This window comes from Macadamia integrifolia, unplaced genomic scaffold (genome assembly GCF_013358625.1).
Source record: "Macadamia integrifolia cultivar HAES 741 unplaced genomic scaffold, SCU_Mint_v3 scaffold629, whole genome shotgun sequence".
NCBI classification, from domain to species: Eukaryota; Viridiplantae; Streptophyta; class Magnoliopsida; order Proteales; family Proteaceae; genus Macadamia; species Macadamia integrifolia.
The window spans coordinates 246,895-260,670 of NW_024870501.1; the positions used below are offsets into that span (position 1 = coordinate 246,895).

At 37.8% G+C, this 13,776-nt stretch overlaps 1 protein-coding gene across 1 annotated transcript; it reads left to right on the plus strand.

Moving 5' to 3' along the window:
* Positions 1 to 4,370: 4,370 nt before the first annotated feature.
* Positions 4,371 to 13,322, plus strand: LOC122069518 (homeobox-leucine zipper protein HOX32). The gene is made up of 18 exons (XM_042633547.1): positions 4,371 to 5,205; positions 6,690 to 6,849; positions 7,624 to 7,739; positions 7,831 to 7,921; positions 8,052 to 8,147; positions 8,248 to 8,361; positions 8,442 to 8,525; positions 8,709 to 8,864; positions 8,958 to 9,032; positions 9,412 to 9,518; positions 9,610 to 9,802; positions 10,487 to 10,675; positions 10,896 to 10,976; positions 11,306 to 11,440; positions 11,528 to 11,853; positions 12,052 to 12,163; positions 12,531 to 12,680; positions 12,973 to 13,322. The coding sequence occupies exons 1-18, from the start codon at positions 5,000 to 5,002 to the stop codon at positions 13,117 to 13,119; spliced, it is 2,538 nt and encodes an 845-aa protein (XP_042489481.1). The 5' UTR covers positions 4,371 to 4,999; the 3' UTR covers positions 13,120 to 13,322.
* The last annotated feature ends 454 nt before the right edge of the window (positions 13,323 to 13,776 follow it).

Consider the following 13,776-nt stretch of genomic DNA (forward strand, 5'->3'; position numbering starts at 1 on the left):
TAATTGAAGATGATGCAGGATTCTTTCTGGGTTAAAATCCAAGAATTAAAAATAATCCATCATTCTATCTATACCTAGATGGAAAGCCAGCTAGACAAAGCTTTTCATATGTTTATTAAATGTTCCATCCTGATTCCCCCGAGTCCCCATGTATCTGATCTACTGTTACTGGTGGTGGCTTAGAAATGGCCATCAACAAAGAGAGAGAGAGAGAGTAGTGGTAGCTTAGAAATGGTCATCAAGAGAGAGAGAGAGAGAGAGAGAGAGGGGGGGGGCTCCTGCTAAGTATTGACAAAAGTAATTACAGAGGATCTGATGCCATTAAAGAGAGTAGGGGAAGCAGTGAAAGCTAGTGGGAGGGCTCTGCTGAGTATTGTCAAAAGTAATTTACAGAGGATCTGAACCCATTAAAAGCTAGATTGTTGCAAAAATGGGAGAAGGTAAAAAAGATTTTGTTGCACTTGCCGGAAAAGATTTGGGTTGTAAAAAGTGGAACACATTTCACATTTACCAATAAATTGACCCTTTTCTCTGTCTTTAAAACAGTCTCTCTACATCTACACAATTGAGGATAAGGACGTAGGGTAGTGATCTGATCTGTTCAATGTTCTTTAGCCTCTGAGCTCTTCTTTCCTCACTTAATGGTCACAAATGATGGTGATGATGATCCCTTTATTTACCTAGCTACGGCTCTAAATTTGTCTCTTGCTCTGGGGAAAACTTTATCTTCAATCTAGCATGATCAAGGTATCTGTGTTTATTCATCGGGGAAAAAAAAAAGTATCTATGCTACATCAGTATCAGTATCAGTATCAGTAGCATATCACCATTGCGATATCAAAATCTATGATGATATCGATCGTATATGGTCTTTTTTTTCCTTTGAAATACTGTCGATACAAAACACTCTAATACGGAGGTATCAATATTGTCGAAGCAATATTGCTTGAGGCCGATACGACCTCCAATATCGATATTGATTCCTTGATTAAATTTGAACATGAGGTGGCATAGGCCAATTGTAGATTCAGATCCTCTCCAATTGGGGGTGGTTGGAAAGGGACCAACAAGACACAAAACATGAGAAATAAATAAAGGAGAGAGAAAAGCATGTGGTACTTGTTTACGATTGGATAAGATCCTTTCTTCTTTTTATTTTTATTTTTTTAAATGAAAAGGTGTTTGATTATATGATGTATTTTTAATTCAGTCTATTTTTAAGGATTGGAATAAGTTTACTCATATGAACATCTTTTTTTCCCCCTAATGCATGAGGCTTCGGCTACTATGACATTTGGAGAGGATCATAATGTATGCAGTTTTTATACTCACTTTGTAAAAATATTGTTTCCTAACTTATATCGCAATGGAGCAATGTTACAATTGCACATCTTAAATAGACCATAAACTTTCTTAGAAAAAAAAAAAAGAAACTCATAATACATTTCTTATGTTATCAGGCAAATGACCTGGGGGTTGGGAAGAATGAAAGAAAGGTACTGGAGAACACTTGACGATAAATCCATATACATCCTTGAAGTACTTGGGTAACTTTTCGAGGATTGTAGATTTGAAGCTTGCACATAGCTATGAACCTACCTAGCCATAAAGAATATTTGCGTTGGATTTAAAAAACAAGAACCTTTTGCGCATTCCAATTCAGGCTCCTACTTTTGATTATCCTTTTGAATGTAAAAAATGCATTTGTTTTTTTTTTTTTTTTTTTTTTTTCTTTTTGAGGGGGGAGGGGGTGGGGTGAAGTGTATGAATTATGTTGGAGAAGTGCTGAGTCCAATGAGAATGCAAAAGAAAACATCAATAAGTCGGATATGATGTAGAATTTACAAGACTTTGTTTACTGTTTTATTTTTCTTGAATGAAAAGAAAAATATGTCAATAAAAACATCATTTTCAATTTCATTACGGCATTCTCTCATAAAAGAAAAAAAAAAAATTCTGAGACTTTTAAACCCAAAAATAACTCCAAAATTAATTCAAATAATGTCATTTAACCAATGAAGAAAAACCTCTTTCACCCATCAGATCTTTAAAGCAAATGTGGGTAACAAAAGATTAGACCCCCCTGGTTGCTTACAAGGGTGCAAGTTTGGCCTAATGAGTCGAGTCCACTCGAAATTTTAAGGGCATGAGCGGGGTTAAGATGTACTTCCAAGCCTATGATTGGTTGGACCGAGCTTAGGCTAAGGCGAATCCCTATCCAATATACATAATGTATTAGATGCAAATGTATACATGTATGCTAGGTAATGACTATGGATTACGAATTATAATATACAATTAATATATGCATATTTAGGCTAAAATTAAAATTATTATTTTTTATTTTTTTGTGTATAATATGGTATGAAAATAACAAAAAATATAGCTAAGCCTTGAGCCAATAAGATCGAGCCTAGGCCCACACAGATTGATGGCCGATCAATTGTGCTCTGATCCAAAGGCCAACTTTGATTGCTGAAAGAAGAGTCCAGGTGAATTGGATCTAGCTAATTTCAATACGATTAGACTGAAATCGGGGTAAATCGGATCTAGCTGATGTCAATACGATCAGATTGAAATCGGGGTACCAAGATTTTCTTTTTGTTTTGAGAAATGGATTATTTAAATGACGCCTCTATAGGTGTATTTGGAACTTGACACTTTCTTTTAATTATCCATTGTCTTGTTTCCAAAAGTTTATTAAGTTAAGAGTATAAAAGGATTTTAAAAATAACTTGAAAATAAATTATCACAAACTCACTAAGTCATGTATTGCATATTTTTTAAGTATATATGTGAATTACAATATTTATCCTAATTAAAAAAATGTTATATTAAAAACATAGAAGAGTAAGGTTATGATTATTTGACACTAAAGAGTGTCAATAATAAAAAAAATCCCCTTAGAGAAATAAACTTAAACAATATCCAAAAATATCTTAGCTGACCCCTTTGGTCCTTATCTACGCCCGTTGTAAGTATTGATTTGCTTATGTGATAGGTAAACAAATATTTTGTGTTAGTAAGATAGTACTCTTGTTCCATGGAATATTTCTAGTAGGTTTTAGTGTTTTATCCTCTTTGCCTTCTAACATTTGAGGAGGTTGTTCCTTAGATTATCACAATGACTTGTCTTATTCATATTTTATATAGATCATATATATTAAACTTGTCATTAAGGAGTTACAATGTATGTTATAACTGTAGGTATAGTGGCACATAATGTTGGAAAAAGCAGAGAGATATGGTCAAGGTATGGAGCAATATCCTTAGCATAGGTTTGAAAACCATTGGGGGGGAGGGGGGGGACTGCCACTGCCACAGAAGATATACAAGCCCTTTTTCCTCAAAGGGGTGAAACTCGAAGATTTCTTAAAGTCACCCATCTTAATATTATTCTCGCATGAGCACGTCCTAGAGGGCAGCAACTCTTGTACAATTTAAAGCAACTACAACATCATGAGACCTAAAGCCCCATAAAAACATAATAAAACACCTATTTTGAAAAAGAATGGACCAAAACATTTTTTGCTCTCTACGTATATGATGGAATCAACAAGACCCAAATATAAAGTGGAAGAGTTTGATATCCTCCACCATTAGAGATCTCCAAAGAGGACTAGACAAGCTTTGGTAGGAAGCATCTAATTAAAGAGAGTTGGTTCGAATGAATCACAATATGAAGGTAATTGGTGTTGAGAGCGGTTCTCAGAAATGATTGATTTATCAGAATATTTGATTATGATCTTTATCGAAGCCATCTAGCATTGGATTGATCTGGTTATTTCATTTTGGGAGGGTGTTTCCTGCTTCGTAGTAAAGGCTATGGAGCCGGTGAGAGCCAATCAAAGTCCCCATTAATTCAATCGATAGGGGATGGAGAGGTGATTTCACGAGGGACGGGAGTAGAGAAAGAGAGGTGGACGTTAAGCGGAGGCTACACCCCACAGAAAATAGGAAAAAAACACACTGTCCGGGAGCGTGAACTCCACAAATCTGAAAGCAAACGGGCATTCTCGTAAAAGAATGTTCGAAATCATGTAACGGCCAGGATTGAGCCACGTTTAATTCCACGTGGCAGTCATCGAAAAGGCATTAATTAATTACTTTTTCTTTTTTTTTGCTGGAACTTTAATTCATTACTTATTATTTAATCAGTTGAGAGAGCAGTGATAGCCGCCCCATGTCTCCTACATGCCTTCCTAATGTCGTATGTGCATAATCTAATCCATCCATACATCAACATACAAGCATACATGGATGACACCATTCACTTTAGCATCAACGAATCTACCTAGAGAGAGGGAGAGAAGAGAGAGAGAGAGAGAGAGAGAGAGAGGTGGTTTTTGCTGAGGGAAGCTGTACTTTTTTGCTTTCTCTCAGAGAGGAACAGCTAAACAGCTGCTACCCATTTGTCAAAAACGTCTATGGGAGGTTAAAAGAAAGAGCAATCCCATTTCGTTCTTTTCGTGAGAGAGAGAGAGAGAGAGAGAGAGAGAGAGAGTTTTTTCAGAAAAATTCAGAAAAAGCTAAAAACTCACCCCAGTGACCAGACTCACCACCTGGTCTTTATTTGCCGTCTCTGTTTTATTTCGTTTTCTAGTTCTGTTCTCTTTCCCCTTCTAGACCTCTGTCTTTGTGGGTTGGTTTGTTTGGGTCATCTCTGTTATTCCGTCTATCATACATACCTCGTCAGGTATATCTCGAGATGGGTGTCCAAGATAAGACCGCTAGCTATCTGATTCTTCTCGTTCTCAACTGAGCTTTTCTGGGTTAGTGAGAGTTTCTGATGTGGGAGAGAGGAGGCTCTCTTGGAGGAGAGAGCCTGCCTGAGAGGACCTGGAAGCGTCGTTTCAGTGCTCATAGAGAGTGCCCAAGGCTCTAGTTGTTGTCCCTTGTGCCCTTTTAGTCTCCTTTTGTTCTGTATTTTTGTTTGCTTTGTTTGTTTTTTTCCTTCGTTTTTCTCTTTGGTTTTTTGGTTTTTGTGGGTTGGATATATATGGCGCTCTCGATTCACAAGGATTCTAAGCAGATGGATTCCAGCAAGTATGTCAGGTATACGCCTGAGCAGGTTGAGGCTTTGGAGAGGGTCTACTCTGAATGTCCCAAACCAAGTTCCATGAGGAGGCAGCAACTGATTAGAGAGTGTCCTATACTCTCTAACATTGAGCCCAAACAGATCAAAGTCTGGTTCCAGAATCGAAGGTAAAGACACAGAAATGTAGTGACAAATGCAGTTATGTTTGCTCTCTTCCTTCGTTTCATTTCGTCGTGGTTCTTGGTTTGGATGGGAAGAAATTTCGATCTGGGGAATTGGGTTTGCTGTTCTTCATTTCTTTTCTTGGTGCCGATATGAGAACTTCTAGTGGGTGTGGGCTAGTTGGCCAAGTTTTTCGTTCATTTACAAGTTTTTGTTTTGAATTTTGAGTGGAAAAAAAATGAGAAGTATTAGGAGACGGGTCATATTGTTTTGTGTTTGGTTTTTGTTGGAATGTGTTGTTATCTATCTGTGTTGTGGTCTTGCATTTCTTTTGAGCGCAAAGTGGGTTTGTTTTAATTTTTCTTTCAAGTTTTGATATGCTATTTTTGTTTCATTTAACAGAAGAAAACCTGGCAGGATTTATTGCCCCATTATTCCGAGTGATTTTCAGGAAAAAAGAAGTTGTTCTGAACTCTTTGTTCTTGGTGGTACATTCTTAAAATTTTTTTTTCCTTTTTCCTTTTGTGGATTGTGGGTTCTCTCTTCTGTTCTCTTTAATGTTGGTGACTCGGAAAAATAAAAGATAGGTTGTTTTGATTTACTGTCATTCAGGTTTTTATGGTTCAAAGTTAGGATCTTTGAGTTTGGACTTCACTTTGTTGAAGCTGAAGCTATGTTTTCGTTCGGATTTGCTTATGTTTTACTCATTCACTTTGTTGGATTCTGTGATAAGAAAGAGTTTTTTTTTTTTTGGGGGGGGGCTAAAACTTGTTTTTGTGTCGTTACTTTGCTTGTGAAGGAAACGATGTTATTCAGTTGTATTTTATATATTTTAGACTACTTTTGGGTTCTTATGGGAATAAATGAAAGGGAATGGAGAATCTTTCAATTTGGCTTAGCAGTAAGCTGTCTTGCTGTGCTGAAACCTGCAAATAGAGCCTTATTTAGACTCACATTAATAATGGGTCCCCTTTTTTATTTTTTAATATAAATCTTATTTTCGACAACTTTTTTTTGGGTAAAGGTATTGTGATTACCTTCTCTTAAATATTTCTTTTAATTTTCCTGAGCGGGTCGGCGTGTTTATTCTATATGGTATTACTGGGTTGTGGGGGTGTTCACTAAAATATTTTTTTGCTTGGGAGTTTTCTTTAAAATGTTCGATTTGAGAAGACCCGAAAGCTATGTATTTGACCTTGAATTTTCCTGTTTTTGCTAATTCTTCCAAGGTCTTAATCATTCAGGGGAAGCTGACGAGACAAATTTTGACTCCTATATTTTGCTTGAATATAGTTTCCATAAGTGAAGTTCTTCTATAGTAGTTTGACTTGGAGAATGGAAAGAAAAGGAAGAAATTAGATTTTTTTCCTTCTTAATATTCTAGTTTTGTATATCCCATATTTTACGTTTTCCAACTGTAATAAGGAGTTTTGGGAAAATGAGGTTATATACCATTACACTAAACTTTCTGCTGTAATTTCTTTGACAGATGCCGTGAAAAGCAGAGAAAGGAAGCATCCCGTCTCCAGACGGTGAACAGAAAGCTGACTGCTATGAACAAGCTGTTGATGGAGGAGAATGACCGACTTCAGAAGCAGGTCTCCCACTTGGTGTATGAGAATGGTTTCATGCGGCAGCAACTGCAGAATGTAAGTGCCACCTTCATTTACCCATTAAGCATTTGGTCCACTCATTTAACGATAAGATTCATATTTGTTATCATCCAAACCAGAGCTATCTTCTGAATAATTTTCAGCATTCTCAGTAGCTGTGCATGTATATCTGCAAATACTTATTATTGTATGCGTAATATATTTTAGCTATTGAAATGGATATTATGAATATGTAATTAAACCAGTAGTGTCGATTCTACTAGCAGGAGGAAAGATTCTTTATTTCATTTAGATGTATCCTTGGACAATCTGCAGGAAATATTTTTGTAGGGAGAAAGTTTAACTTTCTCCTGTAGCATAGGGTTCAGCCGCCATCCCAGGGTCATTAATGTCTGCCCCCTCCCTATAGTATGAAGTTGATGGTACCCCCCACCCTTACCCTTACCCTTACCCTTACCCTTACCCTTTGCATGATATCCTCTCAATACCATCCAAACCGTGGGTGTGGGAAAACTTGGTCCTTTTGTAGTTTATTTAGTTTTCTATGTGAACTTTGGGCCCCTTTCTACAAGTTTTCGGAGGCATCTCTAGTAGATTCTAGAATGTCATAAGCATATGCATGCACACATATTCCACAAGCATTAGAGCCAAGTACTTGCTGCCTGGGGGAGAAGTTAATGTTTGGTTATTCCTAACTCATCTATGCTAGGATTCCATTTACTGCATTATTTTCATTATATATCAGTTTCAGGTCATAAGATGAACAAATCTTGCTTCCACAATTCAGTTTAACATTTTAATTGTGTTCAGGCACCTGTGGCGACCACAGACACGAGCTGTGAGTCTGTGGTCACGAGTGGTCAGCACCAACAGCAGCAAAACCCAACACCTCAGCATCCTCAAAGAGATGCTAACAACCCAGCGAGGTGAACAAACCAAAACACTACTCTTTTCATACAAGCTATCATAGTTTTTGCTTGTTTTTACTGGTACTTACAGGCTGTCTCTCCATCTCAGTCTTCTCGCTATAGCAGAGGAGACCCTGGCAGAGTTCCTATCCAAGGCTACTGGAACTGCTGTCGACTGGGTCCAGATGCTTGGGATGAAGGTAAGAAAATTGGCTTTATAGCGCCTGGTCTAGAACTTTAATGTTATTTAAGTTCTATACTAGTTCCAAAGTTCTAAATCTTTATATTTTTACCCTTTGGTTTTGACATTTTTTTGGGTTTTTTGTGCAGCCTGGTCCGGATTCTATAGGAATCATTGCTGTTTCCCACAATTGTAGTGGAGTTGCAGCACGAGCTTGCGGTCTTGTGAGCTTAGAGCCCACAAAGGTAGTTTTCTCCTAATTTTTTCGAACTGTATTCTCCTAATTTTTTCTAAGTGTATTCTTTTATTGATCTTGGGTAAAATATTTGTTACAACTATCTACAGGTCGCTGAGATCCTGAAAGATCGTCCATCTTGGTTCCGTGATTGCCGTTGCCTCGATGTCTTGACTACAGTCCCTGCTGGAAATGGAGGGACTTTAGAGCTTATATACATGCAGGTTTGTTGTTCTCATGCAATTTACTTGACTGTTGGGATGAATTTCAAGTTTTGTTGAGCATTTAACCTTTGTTTTTGCAGACATATGCACCTACAACATTGGCAGCGCCACGTGACTTTTGGACTCTGAGATATACAACGGGGTTGGAAGATGGCAGTCTTGTGGTAACTTATTGTACCCTTTTTTGTTGTTGTCTTCCTCTCCCTTCTCTCTTTTCATTGTGCCAGTTGTCATTTCCAATAATTGAGAGCAATAATTTCTTTATGATTTTTCCCTTGTTATTAAGTTATGAAAATCTTACGCTGTGAACCTAGCTTCTTATTCTAATGCAATGCATGCATGTGTAGGTCTGTGAAAGGTCTTTGACGCCTTCCACTGGTGGTCCAACAGGGCCATCTTCTCCAAACTTTGTTAGAGGCGAGATGCTTCCCAGTGGCTACCTCATCCGACCTTGTGAGGGTGGTGGCTCAATAATTCATATCGTTGATCATGTTGACTTGGATGTGAGGCCAATGATAAAACTAATGCTCCAGCCTTCTGATAATGATTTTCAATGCCTTTGTATTTAAATTTGGTTTTCCTTGTTTGTGAATTAGGCATGGAGTGTGCCTGAAGTTCTCCGGCCATTGTATGAATCATCAAAAATTATTGCACAGAAAATTACAATTGCTGTAAGTACTCTTTGACTGCTATCATTTTCTTTTCTATTGCAACTTCTTTAACGGGTAGGAAAGGTTGCAGCTTTCTGTTTATGTTTTGGTTGAATCTCCTCTGGACAAAAGCTGTCTTCTACACTCCACCTTTGGTTAGCAGTCTGAACGTTTTGTTCAGTTGGCCTCCTCGTTGATGGTGTTTTCATGTACTCATTTTGACGTGTCATTGGAATTGAATGCTAAAGGCTCTCGTGCTTATTCAGTTAGATGTAATAGCAGAATGAATGCAGTTATGCAGTGAAGAGAGTGAATTTGCTCCCATCTCAGGAATAAAAGTAACACTGTTCAATTTTATTTTGGGATTGGAGGTAGTTGACCAGTGTGATCATGTATGCAGGCATTGAGGCATATTCGACAGATTGCACAGGAGGCCAGTGGTGAAGTTCAGTATGGTGGGGGCCGCCAACCTGCTGTATTACGGTCATTTAGTCAGAGATTGTGCAGGTAAGTTTCTGGCTGATGTTTTCATGGAACTAAATTATTTGTAATATCATTTTTTCTCCTGTGACTTGAAGATTTTGAACCTGGATCTCAGGGGATTCAATGATGCGATTAATGGGTTTGCCGATGATGGTTGGTCTCTGCTCAGTAGTGATGGTGTGGAGGATGTCACCATCATGATAAACTCATCTCCTGGCAAACTTTTTGGTAACCATGTTAATTCTTCAACAATGTTCTCAACTTTAGGAGGTGGGGTGCTGTGTGCAAAGGCATCAATGCTGTTGCAGGTAGATCTTTTAAATGGCCATTTGGATCTGTTGTATTTGGATGGGAGTAGTTTATTTTTGTGGTATTTATTTTCTATTGACATGTTTGCAGTTTGATTTGAGTGAACTGTCTATACTCCTTCAATTATAGTATCTTTTCCTTAAATCTTAGTGTATATCTATGGACATAAGATCATGACTGGTTCATTTATTCTAGGTGGTTGCATTCTGCACTAAAGAAAAATCCAATGTTTTGCAGTCTCTTCATTTTTCATTAAACTACATGAGATAAGAAATTATATTTCTTCTTGCAGTCTTATGTCTGGAAATTCACTAAGATTTCATATCTTTCGCACTAGTTTACTCTAATAGAATGTTCTTGTCAGGAGGATCCTTGCAGTATTTTTTATTTCTCTTAGTGGAAAAATCCTAGAATGTTGTCAATGATTTCCTAGAAAGTTGATGAGATGCACTCTTACCTAATTTTAAAAGCACTGTTATGTTCATGGTTACGTAAGTCAATTCTCCTTTTTGTTACCAGGCTTCCCCTCCCCCCTCTGGGTTTTTTTTTTGTTAATTTAATCAAGCTCTCTTTAATTTCTCTTTAATTGTTCTTCGTCTAATAGTAACTGTTCTTTGAACTTGTTCTTCTTTAGTTTATTTCTAATGGAAACCCTCTGATTGTTTCTTTATGTTGTTATTTAGAATGTTCCACCTGCATTACTTGTTCGTTTTCTGAGGGAGCATCGTTCCGAATGGGCTGATTGTGGAGTTGATGCTTATTCTGCTGCATCTCTTAAAGCTAGCCCTTACTCAATTCTCGGAGCAAGACCTGGTGGTTTCCCCAGTAGCCAGGTCATATTGCCTCTGGCACATACAGTGGAACATGAGGAGGTATTACATTTTGATTCGCTCAAAACTCAACCACCCTTTTTTTTTTTTGTCTTTTTGGTGTATCCTGTGGTTGCATTTGGTTTTGTCATATTCATGTATTCAATCATTTGTCTTTACATCTGAGATTTTTTCTATGGTCCCCAAGTTTTATCTTCCATGTTCTTTTTGAAACCTTCTTAATTAATATAGCTGAAAGCTAACTGGCAATTTTGTGATGTAGTTCTTGGAGGTGATTCGACTAGAAGGCCAAGGATTTTCTCAGGAAGATGCGGTTTTGTCACGGGATATGTTTCTATTACAGGTGAAATTTATTGTAGCTGTCTAAGGTGTATGTTTGGATTCTATTGGGTTAGAAAGAAAGCATTCAAGATTCAGTTAGGCACTAAGTGCTGCTTACAAACACAAGTCTGGTAATGTATTTGGATTAGGAAACCCATTGAATGCATTTCCTTTGGATATTTCCAAAATTTACCTAATTGGATATTCAAAACTATTAATCTATCCTTAGATCTCTGATTTGGGATGTAGCTTATGGCATTTTCTGATTATAGACTACCCTTCTGATGGTCTGGATCCCAATATGAAATCAAGGTCTGTTTTCTTGACATCTGTTTTTTGCTTGTGTGGCAGCTCTGTAGTGGGGTTGATGAAAATGCGGCTGGCGCCTGTGCTCAGCTTGTTTTTGCACCCATTGATGAATCCTTCGGAGATGATGCTCCTTTGCTGCCATCTGGTTTTCGTGTCATACCGTTGGATCCTAAAACAGTTGGGTGATATCTTTGGACTTATATCTCTGGATTGCTTTTCTTCTGTTTCTTCTTCCTCAGGTCTTTACATTTGTTTGTTTAACAGGATGGACCTGCAGCGACTAGAACTCTTGACTTGGCATCCACACTGGAAGTTGGACCTGGTGGAGCCCGTTCTTCTGGGGAAACTGCATCAAACAACTATAACCTGAGATCAGTATTAACTATTGCCTTCCAGTTCACCTTTGAGAACCACTTCCGAGAAAATGTGGCAGCTATGGCTCGCCAGTATGTAAGGAGTGTTGTCGGATCTGTTCAGAGAGTTGCCATGGCTATTGCCCCATCTCGTCTAGGCTCCCACATTGGGCCAAAACCACCTCCTGGGTCTCCTGAGGCTCTTACATTGGCCAGATGGATTTGCAGGAGCTACAGGTTTGTCTCATGCTCATGTTAAACTTTGAGATTGCTCTTGTAATATTTTATTTCCAATTAGATAGTGACTTGTTTCAAAGCTAAGTGCATGAAAGTCACAATGATTATTTTCCTAGACTGAAGCAGCTGTTTCTTGTTCATTGTCTAGTGTTTTTTCTTGTTTAGCTTCTGCAATTGAGTTTTGGCCCTGCTTTTCAGGTTCCACACTGGAGTAGAGCTCCTTCAGGTCGACTCCCAAGCTGGTGATACTGTCTTGAAACTACTGTGGCACCATACCGATGCTATCATGTGCTGTTCTTTGAAGACAAATGTGATTATCTTCCTTTCTTTGATGTCCTTCAAAATCCTAATTCTTGAATTTTTTGCCTGTGAGAAACCTTGTTGAGAAAGAGTTTCAGTAGTTTCCTAGATGAATTATCCCTTTAAATGAATCTTGTTTATGGAGTTGGTACTAAAATCCTTGGCATTTGCTGTGGAGTGGTTGAGGAGGGGACTCTTTCGTTGTCCACTGAAGAGTGTTTGTTTGTAACAACTACTTTTGCACTTGTTTTACGTCTGCTATCCTTGTTTTTTTTCTGACCTGACTAGTGCCCTTGTTTTCCTCTGGAATATGTGATTGAATGCAATTTGAGGGAGAAAAAAAGGGATTAACTAACATGGTTTAGTGGGAAAAACAGGCATCTCCAGTTTTCACCTTTGCAAACCAGGCGGGGCTTGATATGCTTGAGACAACACTTGTGGTCCTTCAAGACATAATGCTTGACAAGATTCTTAACGATGCTGGTCGGAAGATGTTGTGCTCTGAATTCTCCAAGATCATGCAACAGGTAATCCAACATATTCTCCTGAAGTCCCTGCATAAAATTGTCAAACCTGGGTGGTTGAATTGTTAGAAGAGAATCATCCGGGGCTGTGGCTTTGTTTGCTTATGATAGTGACATTATTGAATAAGTAGAGTTTGGAAAAGGTTTGGTGATGAGATTAGGAGCATAAGAAAAAAAAGCAATTATCTTGTTTTACTTGATTAATTTGTATAGAATTTTTTAAACTTTTATTCTGTGCTTTTATTTCACCGACTGGTAGCCACACCAAGGGTTTTTACTTTTACTTGTGTTGCAGGGCTTTGCATATCTGCCAGCGGGGATTTGTGTGTCTAGCATGGGGAGGCCAGTTTCTTATGAGCAGGCAATTGCTTGGATGGTATTGAATGAGGAGGATTCACATCACTGCCTAGCTTTCATGTTCATGAACTGGTCTTTTGTTTGAAGAACCAGTAATTAAAAACCTCTATAAGATGGACAGGGATGGAGCAATAGTTTATTTAGTTTGAATGAACTTCGTGAACTTTTTTAGCTGTAGTTTGCTTGAAAAACCATGTTTATGACAACTTGAAGTGATGGTAGTATTGTTATTTCTGTGGAACCTTAGCATCAACTTTCCATATATTATTAAGTTATGTTTGATAGTTATGATTTCAGTCTCCTTATAATCAACTCTTGTAAAGTTGGTATTGTTTCTTTGTTAGATTTGTCTTTCTGGTATGGTTAAGTTTTTGATGGTATCTACTGACCCACCATTAGTGGGGTTGTTGGCATTGTCAGTAGCACGGCAATTCTTAAAGCTATCATTAATGTTGTTTTTAGGTTATGATCACATCACTAATAGTATTTATATGTGATATAATTTGGGTTATTTTTTATCTTAATCATTATTTCTAACCAAGTCATCAAATGTTGTGTAATAATAGTGGCTCCATAATGGAGTAATTCTTGTTACTCGGCTATGGTGGTGCCCCCGAATCGATATCAGATTCGCTGTCTGCGGCACCAGTGATTTGACTCAACTTGATTCTGTGGATTTGATAGTGAAAAAAATAAAAAATAAGACGTCTCTGTGTCTCCAGTATTTTTGTTCAATCTTGAA

Coding starts and splice junctions, on each gene's coding strand:
- LOC122069518 (XM_042633547.1), top strand. CDS start 5,000: ATGGCGCTCTCGATTCACAAGGATTCTAAGCAGATGGATTCCAGCAAG. Junction 9,519..9,609: donor TTTAGTCAGAGATTGTGCAG/GTAAGTTTCTGG, acceptor CCTGGATCTCAG/GGGATTCAATGATGCGATTA. Junction 10,977..11,305: donor GGGATATGTTTCTATTACAG/GTGAAATTTATT, acceptor CTTGTGTGGCAG/CTCTGTAGTGGGGTTGATGA.